The sequence below is a fragment of the Scaptodrosophila lebanonensis genome, unplaced genomic scaffold (genome assembly GCF_003285725.1).
Source record: "Scaptodrosophila lebanonensis strain 11010-0011.00,11010-0021.00 unplaced genomic scaffold, SlebRS2 tig00000310-arrow-arrow-pilon, whole genome shotgun sequence".
In the NCBI taxonomy this organism is placed as follows: Eukaryota; Metazoa; Arthropoda; class Insecta; order Diptera; family Drosophilidae; genus Scaptodrosophila; species Scaptodrosophila lebanonensis.
Genome location: NW_022060642.1, coordinates 122,916 through 147,019, shown reverse-complemented (window position 1 = coordinate 147,019; position 24,104 = coordinate 122,916). Strand labels below are relative to the sequence as shown.

Below are 24,104 nucleotides of genomic sequence, written 5' to 3'. Positions count from 1 at the left end.
TCCACTGGCTGTACGTTTATTTATAAAACTGTTGCAGGTGAACTCGGAGCATGAAAAGAATTTGTCCAGCGACTTATGGCGCATTAAACAAGTACACAGACACTTGGCAAAGCCTGATCATGCGTATAGCAAGTTTGGAAGTGGAAATAAATCAACACTTTACGAAATACCAAAATCAAAAAACATCGATTTGCGCGAGGAGCTACTTAAGTTTCATAAGAATTGGTATTCGGCTAACATTATGTGTCTAGCTGTAATTGGAAAAGGTTTCGTATTTCATAACCTATAAGCATCGTCTAAATTTAACCTATTATTTTTTCACATAGAATCCCTAAATAAACTTGAGGAAATAGTTGTTGATAAGTTCTCTGAAATTGAAAATAAGAATGTGCAAGTGCCCAATTGGCCTCGACATCCCTTTGCTGATAATCAGTATGGCCAAAAAGTGATGATAGTGCCTATTAAAGATATACGCTCTTTAACAATCAGCTTTACAACAGATGATCTAACAAAGCTCTACAAATCTGGCGTAAGTCTTCTTTATGGTAACATAATATTGTCGTTTTAAATTTGTAGTTATATATTTAGCCCGACAACTATGTGACTCACCTTATCGGACACGAAGGTAAAGGCAGCATTTTATCAGAGCTTCGAAGACTGGGCTGGTGCAATGAGTAAGCAATATAGTGCAAAAATGGCATAGATACTAACTTGTAATTTATAGTCTCATGGCTGGACATCAGAATACTCAAAACGGGTTTGGCTTCTTTGAGATTGTTGTAGATTTGACTCAAGAAGGTTTAGAACACGTAGACGACGTAGTGAACATTATTTTTCAGTACCTTAATATGCTGCGTGAAGATAGTCCAAAAAAATGGATATTTGATGAATGCGTAAGCCTGAATGAAATGCGTTTTCGCTTTAAAGAAAAGGAACAACCGGAAAATTTGGTTATTCATGCGGCTACTTCTATGCAGGCAAGTACAAAACCTTGAACGAGTATAATTTTCTCCACTTTATACGTCTTTCTTGTAGATATTCCCTCTAGGTGAAGTGCTTATCGCACCATACCTAAGTAATGAATGGCGGCCTGATTTAATACGCAGTCTTTTGGATGAACTAATTCCTTCTAAATGCCGCATATCAATAGTTAGCCAAAGGTTTGAAAAATTAGCTGACCTTGTTGAACCATATTACAAAACAAGATATTATTTGGAGGGTATACCCCTAGAGATATTACATGTATGTTTAAATAATGCTCTATATTGTAATGGATTTCTAGTTTAAATTTTGCAGAACTGGGAAAATTGTAAAACGAATGCGAATCTGGATCTCCCATTACCGAATAACTTTATTCCGACAAATTTTGATATTGCTGATGTGTCAGCGGAAGCACCTAAACACCCTATGATTATAGTAGATACGCCAATTTTACGAGTATGGCACAAACAAGATAATCAATTCAAAAAGCCTAAGGCCTGCATGACTTTTGACATGTCTAATCCAATATCGAATTTAGATCCCTTGAATTGCAATTTAAATCACATGATAGTTATGTTATTGAAAGATCAGCTCAATGAGTACTTATATGACGCCGAACTGGCAAGCCTTATACTTAGTGTTATAACCAAACCATGTGGCATCGATGTGAGTTTAAAATCATAAAAAAAAAAGAAATTGAAGCAGTAGTATATATTTTTTATTTTTACAGTTTACTATACGCGGATTTAATGATAAACAAGTGGTACTTCTGGAAAAGTTACTAGATCATTTATTTGATTTTCGTATAAGCGAAAAGCGTTTCGACATATTGAAGGAAGAGTACACACGATCACTAAAGAACTTTAAAGCAGAACAACCATATCAGCATTCCATATATTATTTGGCTTTATTACTTACTGAAAATGCTTGGGCCAATGTTGAACTATTAGATGCAATGGAACGTAAATAGACACAATTTAAGATTATTATATACATTTATCACGTTTTGTTAATTTTAGTGGTTTCTTATGAGAGCATTGTAAACTTCGCAAAGGATTTTTTTCAGCGTCTGCACACAGAATGTTTTATTTTCGGAAATGTAACTAAACAGCAAGCATTGGCTATAGCAGAACGGGTTAATAAACGTATGGAGTCTACGAACGCATGTAAATTGCCTATACTTGCACGTCAAATGCTTAAGAAGCGAGAGTACAAACTTCTGCCTGGTATTTAATCATAAAATGCTTTTTTGACCTTTAACACTGTAACTTGGAGCTTTCTTTTTGAACAGGCGACTGTTATTTATTTCAAAAAGAGAACGAATACCATAAGAGCTCCTGTACGCAGCTTTATCTGCAATGCGGCGCCCAAACCGATCACACCAATATTATGGTAAATTTGGTATCACAAGTACTATCTGAACCATGCTATGACTGTCTGCGAACTAAGGTAAATACATTTTAGAATACATATATATTGATGTCTGTATATGCTTTTGTACTAATTCATATTAACCCGGACCAGGAGCAACTTGGATACATAGTGTTTAGTGGAGTGAGGAAAGTGAATGGTGCCAATGGCATACGCATCATAGTGCAATCGACTAAACATCCTTCATTTGTTGAAAACCGCATTGAACATTTTTTGCAATCATATTTGGTAAGCGGAAAACAAACATTAAAATAATTTAGTTATTTAACTAAATAAGCTTCAACTGTTTAAACTTTATTCGTAATTATTAGACCCAGTGCCATAATTATACTTGAACACAGCAAAACAAAATCGGTTGAGCTAAAATTCATTTCGCCGAAAGCAATTTACGAAATTGCTTAAATCAATATTATATCGAAGGAAAGTTAATTGAGCATCAGTAGTGAAAACAAGAAACCGTCTTCTTCAAATTCATTCAAAAATTGACTCTTACGCTGTAAATTAGCGTTAAGTGTGATCTTTTTCTGAACTTTGTCGATTTCGTCATTGAACCCATTGTCCTGGATGACTCAAAAAATTGCGTTGAATACAAAATTAAAATCGCCCGACTTGGATATCTAATCAAAGGGCTTCGAGACTTTTCTGCACCTTTGAATCGAGAAACCAAAAGGAATACCCTCAGCAATTTTAAATGTGACGAGTAGCTTTACATAACTTCGAAAACATAACTGGCTTGCCAATATGCGAGTAAAACTACAGCAGACTTACGAGCTTCTAGGGCAGTTGAATTATTAGGCGGCTGGAAGTGATCATTTACCGTCTTTTCTTCTGGTTCCATGAGAAAGGCTGGCACTGCAAACCATCCTCTGGGCACGATGTCTGCTGCGACTCGATCCAGTGGAGCGTTTTTTCCGAGTCAGCCCACTATCTATCTTGTCGATTTAAAAATTAGGAAACAAAAGGCAAAGTTTTCGTCTTGAGGGGAGTTCCTTTGTCAAAAGTGACACTTTCCAACCATCCACATTTGCAACTCGAACATAAATACAGACGCCATAAGCTCGCATTGAGGCAGCGACGAATGCATTTATTTGAATGGGTGACTGCGTATCTGTATGGACGAATCTAGGGACTTGAATACCGCTGAGGTTCAACAAATTCTGCTTAAATTAGTCCCAAACTGTATGAAGATGCTCAGGGATGGATTCGTCCCAATCTAGTTTCTGTAGCCACAGATCTTGCAGCAACATTTTAGCCTCTGTGATCAGCGCGCAAGGAAGGCCCAGGTTCGAGGTTTGAAAAGCCTGTCAGTCATCGAAAATATGTTTCTTTTTGTCAAGCGGAGATCTAGGAAGGAGCTTTCCAACGCCGAGCGTTTTGTTTGAGTCTGAGTCGACTGTGGCTAATGGAATAACTGTGCTGTCAGTCACCGCACCGCCAATAACAGAGCTGGCGGCGTGTAATAGTGTTAAACCTGAAGGATTTCAGTGACTCAGATCAGGATCTCGTCGCCACATTATGAACTGATAGTTTCTATCTGTTTCATGAACCTGACAGTCAATTTTTATGCTAATACTAGCAGGTATTGCCCGTCTTAACCCGGCTCAATATAATGTTTCCAATTGTATTTATTTTGTGTGTGCATAACCTACCCATATGTTTTCACCTTTTAAGTTACCAGTAGGAAGGCATTTAAGGTATTTAAATGAACATTTTCTGTTCTTGACAAAAAATTGTTCAGTAGTCCGTTACATTTTTGTTCTTGCCAAACTATTTCGTTCAACGAACATGACCACTATAACTAATATTTTTTAAAGCTCGTTTTCCCCCCTTTGGAGCTAGAATTTTCCAAAAGCCTTTCTTAGTGTGCTCCTACACTATGATGGATACTATGAAAGGATACTTGAGTCCAAATTTCATATTTTACCGTTTGGGCTGTGCGTTGATCACCAATTAGTCAGGACAAACTGTTTTATATATAGAGATAACGCAACGTTTTAAGATAGACTATGTGCAAAAAAGGAGAATAATTATAAGGGTTTATCCTAATTTTAAATTCACATTTGAGTCTTTTGTGCCATATTGAGTCAATACGGTCACGCACAAACTCGGAATATGAAACACGGCACTCGTGTCAATGCCGTGCAGCGATGAGCCACGATCAAAAAGCACTGACAATTCTCATCTCAATTTGCTAGAGTAAAAGTTTCGATAGTTGAAGCCACCGATACCATCAAAATATCGAAGTTTGAATGCAATAAGCAGAATATTTAAATAACAAAATCGAATTATTTATTGACATCAATAAGAACAAATCATATACATACATACATACATCTGCCCGCAATGCGAAGCAGAATATACGTAGCTCCGTTATTCGGTTTCTGCTTTACTATCGCTTACGCAGTCGTTGCTTAGCGACGGTAACTGTAAACTTTTGGCGTTTTGCCTTTGCAATTAACATTAAATGGTCAAAACGAAAGATGTGCGAGCCAACAACTTGAAGTTGTTGTTGTTGTTTTGTATGTACATGCTACATACATATACAGGCATACATACATATGCTTGTACATATGTATGTATGCAATAATAAAATTAAATGCGATATATCGAAAATATCGATACTTGTGTTGATATATCGTAATACATGTCGAATACAAATACAACGAAAAAAAAACGTTTGAGAGTTATTGATTATAATACTGTATTCGATTATTCACTGTACACATATGTACATAAATATATACAAATTTATTTGTATGTGTACGGTAACTGTAAACTTTTGGCATTTTGCGTATGCAATTAACAGCCGTAAATGATCAAAACGAAAGAAGATTTGCGAGCCAATAACTTGTTGTTGTTGTTGTTTTAAAAATTTTGATTTGAAAACATAGAACACTATTTATTACAATTAAACAACAGTGTTCGATGGCCCACTGCATACATACAAACCTATATATGTATATAAGAATGTATGTACGTACATACATACTTATTGATGTACATATGTATGTACATACTATACATACAGACGTATGTACATATGTATGTACGTATGTAATACATATGGTGCTGGTGTAATTCATAATGCGAAATTCTTTCTAAGGGGAGCAATGTCCCCCCTGCCCAACCTGCGTACGCCCTTGTAGTCCGTTGTCCTAAAAACCCCTTATGCCAAATGTACTAAACAAAGAAAAAATACCATAAAAATGTTTATGTTATAATGTTAATAATTTTTAATTAATTAACATTTCTTGCCCTGTCAGTGCAAGACGAATGTACTTTTATACATATGTATGTATGTATGTACAAATGAACATTCACACATTAGTGTCTCACATTTTGCTTTGGCTACTTCAACCGTTTGCACGCAACTACACGAACAGCTGCTTGTATGTATGTATGTATGTGTGTGTGTATGTATACTTAGTTGTCCCCAACTGTTTGATATTTTGTATTGTTTGTTCTGCCTGCATTTGTAAAATGCATATTTTAAAAATCGTTAAATGCAAAGTTGTAATTTTAGTTACGTAGATTATATTACCCAAATTTGAAATCGATCGGACAAAATTTATAACACAAACTTTTCATTTGAAAAAATGAATAAATATTAAAACCCCAATAATTCAAGCTCCAACACAAATTAATTGGATGAAAATTGTAGAATTTTCATACAAACGTTGGAGCCCGTTTCCCCCCCCTTGGCGTTCGAATTTTCCAAAACCTTCTTAGTGCTCACTTTCACTATAAGAGGGATCTTGTGTCAAAATTTCAGCTCCCTAGCTCTTACCGTTTGGGCTGTGCGTTGATTGCCAATCAATCAGTCAGTCAGGACAAACTGTTTTATATATAGAGATACAAGTGCTCACCTACACCACTGAAGACAACATGTGTCCAATTTTCAGCCTCCTAGCTCTAACCGTTTGGGCTGTGCGTTGATTGCACATAGCTTTTCGTTTACCGAATTTTCCACCGGAAAATCATTATTTTTCAGGCCGCAGGAAAAATATTGAAAATCCAACTATACAGTTTTTTTTGTATTCTTTGTGAGAATATACAAACTAAGTTTGAAGTTAATCGGATAAAAATTGTAGATTTTTCATACAAACGTTGGAGCTCGTTTTCCCCCCTTTGGAGCTCGAATTTTCCGAAACCCCTTCTTAGTGCTCACTTTCACTATAAGAGGGATCTTGTGTCCAAATTTCAGCTCCCTAGCTCTTACCGTTTGGGCTGTGCGTTGATTGCCAATCAATCAGTCAGTCAGGACAAACTGTTTTATATATAGAGATACAAGAGTATATTAAGTTAGCCAAAAAATGTAACAGGCTTCTGCCTGGAGGCGTGGGAGAGGCGTTCGACAACTTCCTTTCAGGCGACAAAAACGACGTTTCGCAACTTCCTACGACAAACCAAGACTTTTTTTCAGATTTGAAAGATAAATATACCTGAAATCGACAAGGTGACAAGATTTTTGTATTTTTGAGATAGTGTTGTTCACAAAATTGTTGCATAGGTGAGAACATTTTCGATCTTTTGGGAAAGTCCTCTACGGACCAAAACTTTTGCAACGGTATGGCGATCAAAAGTAATTGTTCTTCTTGACCACTAGGATTACTACTCCTTCTATATTCGTTGTTGGTTGAGTAGAGCATCTGCTTGACAATATACAGCCGAGAAGCGTTTTTTGTGTAGTGGGAGACTTGCTTTATTTGGCATATCCACAACAAGTCGAGGAATGGCTCTACTCCAATTAGCATGTCTATTTTTTGAGTCTTATAGAATTGATTAGGAATCAAGCGTATATTTTTGGGGACCCTCCACCCGCTGGTGTTCATCGATAGATGGAACGAGAACCAGAAATCGGTCCCAAGATCCGAAAATCTGGAAAAAACAAGTAGAGAAGCTAAAGTCGGGTATCCCGACTTTGAAATACTCTGTACATATGTGTAGAATAATTATGCGTGTATGTGTGTATTTGTGTGTGTCTGTGTATGTCTCGTGTGCCTGAGCAAAGCAGTAACAACAACAACAGCTGCGGGCACTACTTGGTCTTATGTACATATATGGCTATAACTTCCCGTTAAATCAGCCTATCATGATGAAACTTGGCATTTGGACCTATAATTACTAAATGGGGGTATTTGCCAAGTTTGAGTTCAAAATTCCAAGAATTACGGGAGTTACGATTTGCGGTGGAGAGGGGCGAGAGCGGGAAATTCCAAAATACACATTTTCTGCGTATTTATATAAGGCATCTGGGACTAAAAACTAGGTCTTATAGTCTCCGAGATATAGGCGATAATACGAATGGAAAATCGGGAAAACGCCCATAGGGGGAAGTGGGGGGAAAATCAAAAAAATAAAACAAATTGCACAGCGTACACATTTATGTACAGAGTATAAAAAACTCGCCACAATTGACGCGCGACTTCACCGCTGTATGTACTCATTTCGTGGCACGCGCATTGGTCATGACGCAAGGATATGCTTGTATCCTCTGGTTTGAGCGGTAACTTTTGAGCTAGATCATCAGTCAAAAAATTCACTTGCGACTCAGAATTTAAAAACACTCTTGCTATGACGAAATTGCCACTATTCGTCTTAACCGACACGACTGCTATTATAGGGATCATTTAATTCTTTGGACCAGCGTTTATTGAATCCAAGAACACCCTTAGCCTTGTTTATGATGAAAAAGGTGTAAAGATTGCAGTTGCAAGTCGGCCGTGGGTCACCGTGCTTCGCCGTGGGTCGCTGCCGGCAGAAGCAGAAAGTCGTACGAGCCGATCTGAGATTCTGTGCCATTGTTTACAAAAACGAATTTGAAGAAAATAAAGTTCGAAGAGGGAATAAAAAAAGTCACGGCGTGCTGAGGGAGAAAGGTGATTAGAGCCATTATTTTGGATAATCACCTATATCGCGGAGACTATAAAACCTCGGGCCACCAAATGTATTCCATCCTTCTCTCCCGCAATCAGTGATCTTTCTCTTTTCTCTTTTTTTTTATTTAATACATACATATACAGAAGACATGTTTATGTACAGTTTTAACAGCATACATTTATATCATGCGTGTTTATATGCGTGTATGTATGCATCACAAAGTTGTACCAAAGCGGCAACAACAACAACAGCTGCTGGCAGCGCTTGGCCAAATATTATATATATGGTTATAACTTCCTGATAAAACGGCATATCATAATGAAACTTAGTATACAGACACGAGAAGTAAGCAAATCTTAATCTATTATATTTTTTTTAATTTTAATTACAACTAATTTTTTAAAGTGCGGCCCTAAATTTTATTACTGGAGGTCTGTTCGCCGGAGTCGTGTGTGGCTAGTATGCCAACTTAAATGCTGCGTACATTTAAGTATTTTTCTATATTTTCACTCCGTTTGTACCATGTTGCCCCAGTGATAGTTCTCAGTATCTTCACTGAGCTCTTTGGATTACTTTCAAGTTACTAGTACAAGCGTTTCCCCATAACTCGGGTTCATATGTCCACATTGGTTTGCGAACTGCATTGTACAAGTTTGTCTGTTTAGGGATGTTTGCACTTTTGCTCGTTTACATGTATGCGCCAGTCGGTTAGCCATTCTTCTATGGCCACGAGGTGAAATGATAAGAGTTCTGTAGCTCTTGTTGGGCATTTGGAGCGACATAGGATAGCAGTATCATCAGCAAATAGCGAAAATGACTGTTTGTCGGTATATCTGCTGTATATTGATATACAGCGTTGGCCGTATCACGCTCCCCTGGGGTATTCAGACAGGAGATCTGTGCATCTAACGGCGAAACTTCTTTGCTGTAGGTATGACTCCAGTATTTTGTGAATATTCTGTGGAAGTAATATTTTGGTTTTGTGAATTAATCCATCCAGCCAAACGCGGTCGAAAGCTTGGGCGACATCCAGAAACAGCGGAGCGGGCACGGCAGGAGACTGATAGGTCTATATGATGATGGCTGAGACTTGTCCTTTCCGGCTTTATGGATCATTGTGACGACAACGACTACAAACATAATCAAGTTTTCGTCTCATATTCACCGTAGTTTTCATCTCATATTCACCGTAGTTTTCTGAAAAAACATCAGACTGACGTTATAACGCCACACAGTATATATATTATTGATCAGGATGACAAGACTAGTGGATATAGCCATGTCCGTCTGTCTGTTTGAGCGCAATGATCTCAGCAACTACAATAGCTAGGATAACCAAACTTGACATTCAGGTTTCCCTAAGCACTAGGCAGATCGAGTTTGTGTTTTTTGTTTTATACACCCCCACTCCCCCGCAATTCGTGTTTTTTCATAACTTCCAGTTAGTGATTATGTGTCCGTATGCTAAGTTGCATCATGATAGGTCAATTCTAAAGAAAGTTATAGCCATTAATAAAATCGCTGCTCATGCACTGCCTGGAGCTCTGCCGACAGAGCTGCCCGGAGCTGTTGTTGTTGTTGCTGCTTTGGTTCAACTTTGTGCTGCATACATACATGCATATAAACATGCAGAGGCATGTGATGTAAATGTATGCTTTTAAAACTGAACATAAACATGTCTTCTAATTTAATTTAATTAATTAATTCAATTTTTTTTAATAATAGATTACAGGCTAAGAGAGTACTGGCTACTATACTGTCGGGCTTGCTCGACTGTAGCGTTCTCTCTTGTTATAAATGATCTGCCGCAGGTAGTATCCAATTCAAATATCCTGATGTATGTCGACGACGTAAAAATGTTTATGCCGTACTCAGATCCTATCATCATATCTGAATCTTCATGCTGACCTAAATGACTTGCATTTGTGGTGTTCTAATAACCTTCTGTCGCTTAACCTTTCCAAATGCAACTCTATGACCTTCCACCGCTCTGCTTCCCATTTTGTTTCCTATACTCTTGGGAATTCTACTTTAAATCTTGGTGTACTTTTTGATAATAAATTAATTTTCAACAGCCATATTATTTTCACGAAAGCAAGAGGCCTTCTTGCAGTTATAAAACGTTGGCCGAAAGAGTTTGATGATCCGTACACTACGAAATCATTGTACATATCCTTAGTTCGTCCTATCTTGGAATATTGCTCTATTATGGTGTATGGAGCCCACAATACAATGAACAACAAATGTTGATTGAATCTTACTGTGTGCTCTTCGGAGTCTAAGCTGGGACCCGGAAAGCCGCTTGCCTCCTTATAGATCCAGATTAAAAGTAATAGACCTACAATCCTTACATCACCGTAGAATTTGTTCAGGAGTAACCCTCCTTTATAAACTTCTTTCTGGTGATATAGATTCCCGTTTTCTTCTTAGCCTTTTAGACTTGGCAGTTCCCTAAAGATTTACTCGTGCATTTCGTACCCTTCGATTGCCTATTTGTAGACTTAACTTCGCTTCACATGAACCCTTTCGTGCGTTGTGTTCTAATTACAATCTTTTTTCACACAATCGAACACTTCATTAAGACTATTTCATCATTAATATACTTGCAACTTGATTCTGATATCTCTAATCCTATTTTACTCTACTAATTGTTCCACTTGTTTGAATTTTATTTTTAAATTCTACTATTTAATATATTGAATTCTTTTGTAAATTTAAACCTTTTTTTTAATTTCTTCTTTTTATTAATTTTTTATATTTCTATTGTTATTTTTCTTGCAAAGTTAGCAGTTCTTTGTTTACTATAATTAAATAAATAAATAAATGGAATTCGATAGGCGTGGTAGCTTCGAGATTGTTGGTTAGTAACAGAAAGCTATCTGTTGCTGGATGTGGTTAGGAGACTTTTTCTAGAGCCAATTTGTTTTTCTAGAAGTTAGAAAGTGTGGGCGCTCCAATAATTGTGGATGGTCACAAAGGTGAAGAAGGATCGGCGAGTGATCCGATGATAGGTCTGATAAGTGCTCCACGCGAATTTGAGCCTGTGGCACTCTTCTTGTAACAGCAAAATCTATCAAGTCAGGTTGCTTCTTTGGATCTGTGGGCCAATATGTAGGCCAGCCGGGAGAAATAAAGTCAATCTTGTGTCGTGCTATTATGGAGTTATATAGTTGTCTTTCGAATAATTATACAAATTCTGCTACAAAAACAGAAGCGTGGTGGGCACTACTGCGGCTAGGCCTAAGTAGCCGCTTTGAGTTTCGATTTGAATTGTTGTGGCCTGTAAATACAAGGTGTGTTCCAAAGTAAACAGGACTTTTAAAAAAAAAAACAGAACAAATGGTTTTTTCGGCAAAATCAATTTATTTTTTTCAAAATAGTCACCTTCTGCTTTAATACAGTGTTTTAGCTCGTTGGTCGGTATGGCCGCCAGTATGCCGGTGCAAGCCTTTTGAATGGCCTCTACGTCTGCATAACGCTTTCCTTTCATGGGCAAATGCATTTTTCCGAAAAGGTAGAAGTCGCACGGTACCATATCAGGTGAATACGGCGAGTGGTTAATGGTTAAAATGTGATTTTTAGTCAAATAATCGGTCACAAACAAAACAAAAACAAACCGTGCACACACCTTTCGTAAGCCCAAATGTTCGGTCAAAATGCTATAAATCGATGTTATGGAGATGTTCAATTACATTTCCATCCATTTCAATGATGATTTCGGCTGATTTTTGATTAATTCACGCACAGTTTCGATGGAATTTTCGGTTATCACGAATTTTGATTGGCCCACATGTTGATCGTCATTTATGTCCTCACGACCACTTTGAAAACGTTGAAACCACTCGTGCACTTTGCTACGGGATAGGCAATCATCGCCATAAACTTGTTCCATCAATTGAAACGTTTCGGTAAAAGTTTTACCAATTTTAAAACAAAATTTAATGTTGGCTCTTTGTTCAAAGCTCATTCTCGCACCGATAACACAAACATACTGACACTTAAAACGCAATAACTTCACATCCAATCTATGAAATGTCATGAAATTCTCACTGGACAATCGATAAAGATAGCAGATTCTAACGCTATATCGATATATAGTTAGCGCCACCAGGGGGCGCTAGATTCATTACTTTGGAAGTTGTAGCAAATGATGACAGCGCATGGTGTCTGTATAATCATAAGCTTTTTTATGATTCCAAATATGCGAAATTATGTTGGCGAAACAATTGCAAAATAAGCGAAAACGAAATTGTTCAATTTAAAAGAGGTGCACAGATGTTTATTTTGCATAGGTAGCGATCGCCGAGATTTACAAAGTTTATGCTGGTAGACGGAAAGCTAAGCTTCTCCGTACCAGATGCGATACCGAAAAACGAACTTAACTTGCAGAGATAGCGACAATAACTAGTACATATGTGGCGGCTGCGCAGCAGCTTATGCAAATTTATGGCAAGCAACAAAAGGAAACGTTAGGTGCTCGGCTTGCTATGCAAAGCAAGTGACAAGAAAACGAGCACTTTGCATTGAGTTATTTACGTTACTTATTAACTATGATGTGCTGCTGGTTTTGGCTGTTTTTGGCCGGATGACCAAACATACTCCCCCTGTTGAAGAACCAGGGTCTTCAACAACATCTTGTTTCGGCAGCGGGCATAATTTGCGAACGGCTCGCCGAATGGTTCCAGTGGAAGTCCTCAATTCTGCAACTCTCGACACGCCATCTGCGCCGCTGATGAGGCTGACCACCCTTGCTAATGGCCATTTGAGGGGCGGCAAATTCTCGTCCTTGACCAGAACGACATCATCAATGGAGAGTCCAGGCTGCGACACTCGCCATTTTGAGCGCTGTTGAAGAAGCGTCAAGTATTCTTCACGCCAGCGAGCCCAAAATATCTGCTGGTAGTACGTCACGCGCTGCCATCGATCCAGCCGATTGAAATTGAGCTTCGTCAGATCAGGCTCAACGTACGTTGACAGCGGAGCAGCACCAAGAAAATGAGCTGGAGTCAAGACATCGAGATCTGCTGGATGTTCTGAAAGGGATAACAATGGGCGAGAATTAATAATTGCCCCGATATGGCATACAAGCGTGCGCAGTTCATCAAATTCGAGCAGCGATAGTCCAACGGATCTGTAGAAATGATGCTTGGCAGTCTTTACAGCCGCTTCCCATAGACCACCAAAGTGAGGCGAGCGCGGCGGAATGAAACGCCAATCAATACAGTCAGCAAGGCAAAATTCTTGCACAGCCTGCAGGTGCTCGCTGGATTCAAAAAGACGCTTTAGCTCAGCCATCTCGTTCCGTGCGCCAACGAAATTTGTAGCGTTGTCAGACCAGATCCTCGTAGGTCGACAGCGCGTCAAAATAAAGCGTTTAAGTGCATTTAAGAATGCTCCGGTGGTTAAATCCTTCACCAACTCCAAATGCACAGCTTTGGTGGCGAAGCAAATGAAAATGCAAATATAGCATTTTATTGGTGCCTTATTGCGGACCTCGCTTTTGTAGAAAAACGGCCCACAAAAATCCACAGCAGTGACCATAAAGGTATGTGAAGCATCAACTCGATCCTTTGGCAGGTCAGCCATAACATGCTCCACAAGACGAGACTAGGTTCGAAAACAAATGGTGCATTTGCTGACTACGCTGCACACTGCATCAACAGCAGTGTACCATGACGGATGCAGTCCACCGATAGCCCAGGAATTCGTACACGGTGCAGGAACTTGTATACATATGCAAACACGCGCTGCAGCTTTCCAAATGTGTTAACATATTTGCATTGCTGTGCAATGTCTTCGCACAGTGTGGTGCTTACAAACACTTTAGAGCGCTGCTCAGGAAGCGACGAGACGGAATTGCAAGACTCTGGCCAAGAAGATTTATTTTTCGTCAGAAATGCGGGACCATGTAGCCACAAGTTGGACTGGACTAATTCGCTGGGCAAAGCTCCACGTGAAAGTATGTCCGCAGGATTCAAATCGGTTGGAATATATCGCCATTCCATGCCAGAGGTCAACTCTTAAATAGTTGCGATGCGATTGGAAACGAAAATTTGAAACCTGGATGGCTCGCTGCGAATCCAAGATAGCGCTACTGCAGAATCAGACCAACAATAAAACTTGCAGTCGAATAACTCCATACGAGATATTTCGTTTATGAGTTGTGCCAGCAAAACGGCTCCGCACAACTCTAGTCGGGGCACGGTCAACGATTTGAGCGGCGCCACACGAGATCTGGAACACAGCAGCTCCGCACGAGATTGGCCTTGCGTGGTCGAAATGATGTAGACGCAAGCTCCATAGGCATCTATGCTGGCATCACTAAAACCATGCACTTCAATGGAAACACCAGCAGAAAGTGCAAGCCTTGGAAATTTCAGCTGCTTTGTGCGCTCAAAATCTGCAATAAGATTATGCCAAGATGTTGTCAATGATGCTGAAAGGCTTTCATCCCAATCAAGCCTTTCTCTCCAAAGCGCCTGCAGGAATATCTTAGCCTTTGCGATTACTGGTCCAATAAGGCCAAGCGGATCATAAAATCTGGCAATAGTTGACAAAACAGTGCGCTTGCAAATTCGACCAGATGTCAATGCTGGCAGAAACGTGAAAATGAATAAATCCGTCGCAGGATCCCACGACAGTCCTAGAGTTTTTGTTATGTCGCTGCCATCATCAACCTTAACTAGAGTTTCTTTGTCTTCTTCCGGAACTTGTTTGAGCACATCAGGATTGCTGGAGCACCACTTCCTTAGCTTGAAATTAGCCTTGGCAAGTAGCCCTGTGGTTTGTCTCATAATTTCTATGACTTCGTTTGTAGAAGCACCACCAGTGATTAAATCATCAACATAAAAATCGCGGCGCAAGATATCGGAGCCAATAGGAAATAGCTCATGCTCATCTTCAGCCAGCTGATGCATAGTGCGAACGGAGAGAAACGAGGCAGGCTTTGTACCGTAAGTGACGGTATCAAGACGGAAAACTTGAATATGCTTTTGAGGCGAGTCACGCCATAGAATGCATTGAAAATAGCTATCCGGATTTGATACTCGCACGCAGCGGTACATCTTGCAGATGTCTCCTGTTAAAGCGATAGGAAACGTGCGAAATCGAACAAGCGTGTTTGCGAGCTTTGACTGAATACAAATTTAGCAAAACTGGCGATACAAGCGACATATGACCCAACTCTAAATACTCCTTAATGAATGCAGAGTACTGAGCTTTGAGAAGTGGATTGCGTTCTAACTTTCGCTCCAAGTTTATGAACCGACGATAGGCTTGCGTATAGGAATCGCCAAGCAGATCTGTGCTGAGCTTTACAGGCAATCGGACGGAATACTCGCCAGTACGCAGGCGCCTGTAATTAGCCTTGAAATGCTCCTCGCAGTCGAACTCTTCTTTTGTAAGTTTTACAGCCGGATCGACACCACTTTCGAGTTCCCAAAAAGAGCGAACCATCTGCTCGATTCGTGTATTGCAATCCTGTGTAGACGGAGACTTGGATGCAACCAAAGCAGCTGCGAGCCCCCTCCAGTAACTATCCAGCCCAAACGAGTCTTTTGCAGAAGTGGCAGGCCATCAGCCAGTTTAATCTGACCTACGCACAACAACTCGTAGAATAAATTGGCACCGATAAGCATATCAATTTGCTGTGGCTTGAAGAACGCCGGATCAGCTAAGCGGACATTGCTTGGTATATCCCAATGAGATATGTCAACCGTGAAATTTGCTTGGTTCTCAGTAATGGAAGGAGCGACCAAAGCAGTAATATTTGCGGAATAGTCAGTGACCAATGATTGCAAGCATAAGTGCACAGTGCAACCATCAGACTTGAAGCTGACGTCACCAAGACCAGACACAGAGGCCGACGACTTGGTCTTTCGAAGTTGGAGCCGGTGAGCGAATCGCGAAGTTATAATGTGCAACTGTGATCCGGAATCGAGCAGTGCACGTCAGGGTACCCAAGTCCCGGCGCGATTTTGAATGCTGATGACAGCGGTGGCCAAGAGCACAACATCTGAGCCGAGATTTTGGGCAGGCAATGAAGCAAGCGATGATGGCGAAACAGCTGTGAGAGCGCTACGTGGCAGTAACAATGAAGACGGCCGCGAGTGTAAGTCAGAAGCGGACGATTGCTCAGGCATCAAATTTACGGCAGCTGAATTATTAAAATGCAATAAACTGTGATGTTTGGCACCACAGGTTCTACACGATCCAGAATTGCAAGTTCTCATTCTGTGTCCCTTTCTAAGACAATTTATACACAGAGAGAGGCGTTTCGCTTCCTTTAAACGAAGTACAGGCGACAAATTACCAAAAAGTGGGCAACTGTATATTTCGTGTGCATTATTGTCACAAAACAGACAACCATTTGCGGATGGGTTAGTGGCGACAAACGAGCGTTTGGTGTTAGTGTTTTTATTCTTTCCCACCTGATAATTCGACGAATATGATGCCATTGCATGCTCGATGTTTTCCAATTTTTGGCACCTGCTATCCAAGAACGTCGCAAATTGCTCCCATGACGGTATAACGTTTAATGGGGCGGCTTCCTCCCACTTTGCCTGCGTCGCAGCATCCACCTTGCCCAAAATTGTCTGAACGACGATGCTGCCAGCTACATCTTGCATATTGCCCAAACTCAACAGTGCACGCATATTTGCGTTGACCTTGTCGGACAACTCTCGCAGCTTGCTTGTAGTTTCAGCCTTTTTAATGCCCAAAATCTCGGAGATGTGTGCCTGGAAAATAAGACGCTTATTGTTAAACCGCTTGTCGAGTAGGTCTAACGCCACTGAATAATTTGCACCACTTATCTCAAGCGCACGAATCGTGTCCAACGCAGATCCTCTTAAGCTTGACCTCAAATGCTGCAACTTTTCCACATCGGAGAGATCTGGATCCTTGGCGATCACTGATGTGAACATCGAAGCGAAATCTGCATATTCAGTATATCCACCACTGAATGTAGGCAACTTAAGCTCAGGCAAACGAGAACGATTTATCGCAATGGTAGACTGATCATCTTGCCGAAGCGTCGAACACGGCGGCGCGCCAGATTGCATCCTTTGTATTGCATTTAGCAGGCGGCCCTCCAAGCAGACCACCAGCTCAGCAAAGTTGCAGCGCAAACTGCTGCCAATCTCGTCAAAGTCCAGCTCCTCTAATTTGTCATGCACCAAATTAAAAGAGGCCTGAATACTTTGCAGCATTTCCACACGTTTTCGCAGCTCACTTTCTGAAATATTGTCAATTTCACAATCATTTATTTTATTTTGAATAGAAAGCGCCCACGCATATAATGATTGCGCCTTGCGCTTATAAAACTCAACACTATTGCTCGTAGCCTGCACTGCATTGCCCACAGCTGTTGACGTCGAAGCTGTTGGCGCAAGCGTGGCTGCATCAGCTACGTCAGCAGCAGCTGATGCGACAGCTTGGAAGGCGCGCATTTGACCGTCCCTCTCAGACATTGTGAACGCGAGAGAGAACCGAAAACCGAAAATAGCAGAGATAAATGACGCGCGCGAATAACTGTTTTATCTGCTGATGTTCGTTGCCCTCAAAAACGTCGCTTCACACGGCTGCTTATTGGCGGTACAGTAGGCACTATGAACTTATACTTTTGCACTTATGTACTTGAATATTTTTTGTGTACAATGAACTCAATTATGTACGCTTTTGTTTTTTAACGCGATTAAGCAATGTTTTGTGGAATTATTAATCACGTCGGGGTCACCAAAATGTATAATCATAAGCTTTTTTATGATTCCAAATATGCGAAATTATGTTGGCGAAACAATTGCAAAATAAGCGAAAACGAAATTGTTCAATTTAAAAGAGGTGCACAGATGTTTATTTTGCATAGGTAGCGATCGCCGAGATTTACAAAGTTTATGCTGGTAGACGGAAAGCTAAGCTTCTCCGTACCAGATGCGATACCGAAAAACGAACTTAACTTGCAGAGATAGCGACAATAACTAGTACATATGTGGCGGCTGCGCAGCAGCTTATGCAAATTTATGGCAAGCAACAAAAGGAAACGTTAAGTGCTCGGCTTGCTATGCAAAGCAAGTGACAAGAAAACGAGCACTTTGCATTGAGTTATTTACGTTACTTATCAACTATGATGTGCTGCTGGTTTTGGCTGTTTTTGGCCGGATGACCAAAAAGTGTCTGATGCGATGCTTTATAAGAATGCCAGTACCTACATGAACCTTACCATCGGGGTGATTTGTCGCATAGAAGTTGAAGCCATTGAGACAAAAATGATTGTTGTTCGTTAGGTGATATGAGCATTGCGTCAATGTCTGTTCACCGAGCAACTGCAGGAGCCCGCATTTGTGCTGTGAAATGCCATTCGCATTCCAGAAACATATTTTTAGAAACCATTTAATTCTATTTCTATGTGATAAGTTAGTAATTCGAAGAGAAGATTTTGATTGCGCATAATTTCCCGCATCGTTGCCAGAATTAATTCAATTCCACTAGGCAATTGGGATGGACTTGCATTGGGGGGCTGGGCAGTCATTTCTGGCCTCTGTTGCGGTACCTGATGGTGCATTGTTCCCGCAGTGGTTTGTTGAAGTTCCGGTTTAGACTGAGGCATAAGATTCGTTAGTGTTACTTAACGCCTGAGCAAAAGATACTCCTGGGATCGTAGTTGATGCTATGTACGACAAGTTTTGTCGGATGACTGGTTTTCGAGCTGTAGATTTTTGTTGGCTTATGTGACTTTTTAACTGTTTGTAGACGGGGCAACCTCTATAGTTGGAAGTAAGGTTTCCCCCACAATTGCTAAATTTTTTCGCAGATGGGTCCTCCTTATTAACGTGGCAGGGCTCAGAGGGGCGCAGGCAACGCATACTGCACGTAGGGTGCAGTAGGTTTTTGTGTGCTCATATTCCTGGCAGTTTGTGCATTGGACAGGTCCATTTCGCTTATTCGGTACCTCAACAGTGATTCTACGGTGCAGTGGACATATAGCTTATAAATTTGGTGAATTGTGCATCTTTTATCTCGTTGACGGTTGGCTCTATTCCTTTGATAATCACTTATAGTCCCTTGCTACTTTTAAGTGGGTACGTATAGTAACTCAATTTTCATCGTCGAGGTATTCGGCCACTGATCGATAGTTTTCTTCGTCATTGACTTGTGTTTTAGTTTCATTGATGTTACCTCTTTTTATCGACGTGACATAGAATTTTTTTTCGCCAATTTTATTATTGAGATTTTTAACCAAATCCGTACAATTTGCCTGACGCACATAAATAGGTGGCGGTATATTAGTATTGTGCGAGAGTGTATATGTAACACACAGGAGGAGGAGTGGCAGACCTTCCAAAGTGTATATATTCTTGATCAGGGTGACAAGATGAGTCGATATAGCCATGTCTGTCCGTCTGTATGAACGCAAGGATCTCAGAAAGTATAAGAGTTAAAATAACGAAACTTGGGATGTAGATTCTCCTAAGCTCGAGAAAAGACAAGTTTGTTTATTTTTTCCGATACACCCCCACTCCCCCTCTATTCTCTAACTCACCCAATTCTTTGAATTTCGAACTCCACTTGGTAGTCACATCCAGTTAGTGATTGTGTGTCCGTATGCCAAATTTCATCATGATAGGTCTCTTATGAAGAATTACATTTGTTCAGTTAATTTTTTAGTATACCTTTATTGTATACTTTACAACTTTGTAATAGGTACAAATCTCATCAAAGTCATAGATATGCAAGAACAACCGATTTTCTTGACCTTTGACTTTGAATATCTTAAGACGCGGACAAGATATTATATGCAGGATTCGTAAAATGTGCTTACTACCCGCTGCTACCCATAAGAAATGCTGCCGCGGGTATTACAGTATGGGTCGAGTGGTAAGGCAAAGGAGAGATGTATGTAGCCACGGAGACAGGCAGTTGCGCTGCGCAGTTTAGGTCACTACATTTATTTGCCAAGTGTCGCCGAAGGCCGCCTACACTAATAATGTACATTAAATAGAAGCCCCTCACGTTTCATTTTTGGGGGGTCCGATAAACAAATAACTTGGACTATTATGGTCGACGAAAATACCGGATCAACATCATACATTCATGTTTTGTCTTGATTTATAGGATATGTTCGGAATATTTAGATACGTTTAATAGGCTATCGAACCTGCTAGATTCATGTAGGCATATAATTTGGCAGGAGACTGATAGGTCTATATGATGATGGCTGAGACTTGTCATTTCCGGCTTTATGGATCATTGTTGAAAATTTATATGATTTTATATAAATTGTTAAAACAAAGAAAATGGGACGCTTGCTTTTTGACGGCAAATTACGAAATAATTCGGCGACAATTGTTCTTCTATTTAGCTCTAGTTTACAACTAACTTCAAATTCGGCTTACATGCTAAACTAAGCCTAAGCCGTCACTGGGGTCCGCGCTGAGTGGTCTCAGTGGCCGAGAGTTCAGCACCGCCTCGACGCTCGCCAGGAGGGTTCCGAGCTCTTCTGCGGTCAGGAGCGCATTGGAACAGGTGCTTTGCAGACTTGACACCTGCACACCTGTACGCAAACTCGCATCCTTTTTTGATGCGAATTCGCGTACGCTTCCGCTTCCTTTTCCCCACCTTGCTCGGAACCAATGCAGCTTCTGGTCGGCTCCTACGAAGTTCGTCACGTTGTAGTATGCTTCCCGTGGGACGCCACTCCTGCCGACGAACCTTCCAAAATCCAAGAGAAAAGCATCAGTGGTTAGGTCTGATACAAGCTCTAAGTGAACCGCTTTCGAGGCAAAACAAACGAAAAGAGTCACGTACGACTTGTACGGTGGCTTGCCACGGATGCGGAGCGTTGTGCTTATAGGGCCACAAAAATCAACACCACATACTTCGAACGGGTGGAAAGGCTGGAGCCTGTCTGCCGGAAGATTTCCCATTACTTGGGAGGCCAACCGGCGCTACCATTTGATGCAGATGATGCACAAACGTACTTTTCGGCGACACACTTCCTGAGCGTTAACCAGTCAAACTCGCTCACGAAGCAGGCTCACCAGCGATCTTGGGCTAGCATGGCAATTTGAGACATGCAAATAAGATACGTATGACCTTATGAATTGCGACTTTTTCGAATGCAACAACGGAAACTTGGCTTCGTACGGGATAGGAGCATTCAATAATCTTCCCCCCACTCTCAGCAAGGAAAACAAGACACTGTAAGGTGTTCTCTTTTTTCGAAACTTGTCGATTTCGTAACCAAACTCATTGTCCTGGATGACTTGAACAATTCTGTTGAATACAAAATTGAGTTCGCTTGGCTTGGCTATAGGATCAAAGCGCTTCGAGACTTTTCTGCACCTTTGTATAAATCGAAAAACGCAAACGAACACCCTCAGCAATTTGGAATGTGACGATTAGCTTTCGATAACTTCGAGGACGCAATTGGCTTGCCGATCTGCGAGTAAAACTACAGCAGACTTACGAATTTCTAGAGCAGCTGAATTTTTAGGCGGCTGGAAGTGAGCATTTACAGGCCAATTTTCTTCCGATTCCATGAGGAAGGCTGGCCCTGTAAACCAAATGGAGCTACATTATATCCTCTGGACACGATGTCTGCTGGGTTGGATTTCGTTTTGACTTTTCCTTTAGACATGTCGCCACCCTGTTCGAAGCGAACACTGACCATGCCGACGGATGTGACTTGATCCAGTGGAGCGTTATTTCCGAGTCAGTCCACATAACTATCTTGTCTATTGGAAAATTAAGCAACGGGCGGACTTGATGAAAAAGATCTGCGAGAAGGTGAGCTGCACACAGCTCAAGACGAGGCAAAGTTTTCGTCTTGAGTGGAGCTACTTTGGATTTTGAGGTCAAAAGTGACACTTTCCAACCATTCGCAGTCGAAACACGAACATAAATACAGGCGCCATAAGCTCGCATTGAGGCATCGGCGAACGCATGTATTTGAATGGGTGACTGCGTATCTGTATGGACGAATCTAGGGACTTGAATACCGCTGAGGTTCAACAAATTCTGCTTAAATTAGTTCCAAACTGTATGAAGATGCTTAGGGATGGATTCGTCCCAATCTAGTTTCTGTAGCCACAAATCTTGAAGCAACATTTTTGCTTTTGTGATCAGCGGGCAAAGAAGGCCCAGAGGATCGAAAAGCCTGACAGTCACCGATAATATGTTCCGTTTTGTCAAGCGGAGATCTAGGAAGGAATTTTCCAACTGGAACTGAAATACATCTTCCTTCGTTTGGGTTGGGTCTGAGTCGACTGTGGCTAATGGAATAACTGTGCTATCAAATGCGGACAGTTCCGAGCAGTTCGAAAACCACTTTGCCAATTCGAAGCCTGCACTTTGAAGAACGTGCGACACTTCTACTCGAAGCTTTTTTAGCTGTTCAACGCTTTCAGCACCAGTTAACATATCGTCGACATAAAAGTCGCTCCGAATAACTTCAGCTGCTGTTGGATGTGAGGAACGGACCATTTCCCTCAGCCTTGTTGAACACCGCACCGCCAAGAACGGAGCTGGCGACGTGCCATATGTTACAGTTTTTAACCTGAAGATTTTCAAAGACTCAGGCGGATCTCTTCGCCACACTATGAGTTGATAGTTTCTATCTGCTTTGTGCACCATCACCTGACGGTACATTTTTTGAATGTCTGCCGCTAAGGCGAACTTTCGCAAACGAAAACGAAGCAGCTTAGAATAAAGCTCCTCCTGAATTGTTGGACCGACCATTAAGGTATCATTCAACGCAATCTGAGTGGACGTGCGGCAAGAGGCATCGAAAACAACACGCAACTTGGTCGACGTGCTTTGAGGCCGCAGGACACACTGATGCGGAATAAAATAGTGTGGAGTATCTGGAACTTTGTTGTCCGTTGAGGACATGTGACCGAGCGAAACATACTCGTCCATAAATTCCAGATACATGCTTTTCATTTGAGGGTTTTTTGCAACCTCTTTTCAAGCGACAAAAAACGACGTTTCGCAATTTCATACAACGAGTCAAGACTTTTTGGGTCAGATTTAAAAGGTAACCGTACCTGAAATCGACCAGACGACAAGATTTTTTTATTCTCAACAAAGTGTTGTTCACAAAGCTGTTGCTCAGGTGAGAGAACTTTCGAATTATTAGGCAAGTCCTCAATGGACCAAAACTTTTGTAACGTTGAGTCTATCGAAAGTAATTGTTCTTCTTGGCAACTAAAATTCACTGCTCCTTCTATACTCGTTGTAGGTTGAGTAGAGCATCTGCCTGACACTATCCAGCCGAGAAGCGTTTTTTGTAATGTGGGAGACTCAGGGCCTTGCTTTATCTGGCCTACCGATAATAAGTCGAAGAATGACTGCTCCAATTAGCATATCAATTTTTTGCGGTGTATGGAATTGAGGATCGGCCAATTGAATATTTTTGGGGACCCTCCACCCGCTGGTGTTCACCGCTTGATCGGGATGATAACCAGAAATCGATCCCAAGATCCAAAAATCGTCGGAAAACTCGCTACAATTGACATGCGACTTCACCACTGTATGAATTATTTTCTTGGCACGCGCATTGGTGTCTCCAATGCCGCGCAAGACCATACACGTATCCTCTCGTCTGACCTATAGCTTTTGAGCTAGATCCTCAGTCACAAAGTTGACTTGTGACCCAGAAGCTAACAATGCTCTTGCTAAAACGAAATCGCCACTTTTCGTTTTAACGCTCACGACTGCTGTTGCAAGAACCACTCTATCCGAAGCAGTCGCATGCATAGCATGCGAAGTGGAAGAGCTATCTTTAAGTTGTGGTGGTAAGAGTGGTGAGGGGG

General features: G+C 41.0%; 1 protein-coding gene across 1 annotated transcript in view; it reads left to right on the top strand.

Moving 5' to 3' along the window:
- Nucleotides 1–24,104, top strand: part of LOC115630080 (insulin-degrading enzyme) — a 98,924-nt gene that overhangs the window by 21,732 nt on the left and 53,088 nt on the right. Inside the window, exons 5-14 of the mRNA XM_030526705.1 lie at nucleotides 38–266; nucleotides 327–529; nucleotides 589–674; nucleotides 725–977; nucleotides 1,036–1,242; nucleotides 1,297–1,647; nucleotides 1,712–1,943; nucleotides 2,001–2,207; nucleotides 2,273–2,430; nucleotides 2,506–2,640. Coding sequence (XP_030382565.1) covers nucleotides 38–266; nucleotides 327–529; nucleotides 589–674; nucleotides 725–977; nucleotides 1,036–1,242; nucleotides 1,297–1,647; nucleotides 1,712–1,943; nucleotides 2,001–2,207; nucleotides 2,273–2,430; nucleotides 2,506–2,640 — 2,061 coding nt within the window. The remainder of the gene's footprint in view (nucleotides 1–37; nucleotides 267–326; nucleotides 530–588; nucleotides 675–724; nucleotides 978–1,035; nucleotides 1,243–1,296; nucleotides 1,648–1,711; nucleotides 1,944–2,000; nucleotides 2,208–2,272; nucleotides 2,431–2,505; nucleotides 2,641–24,104) is intronic.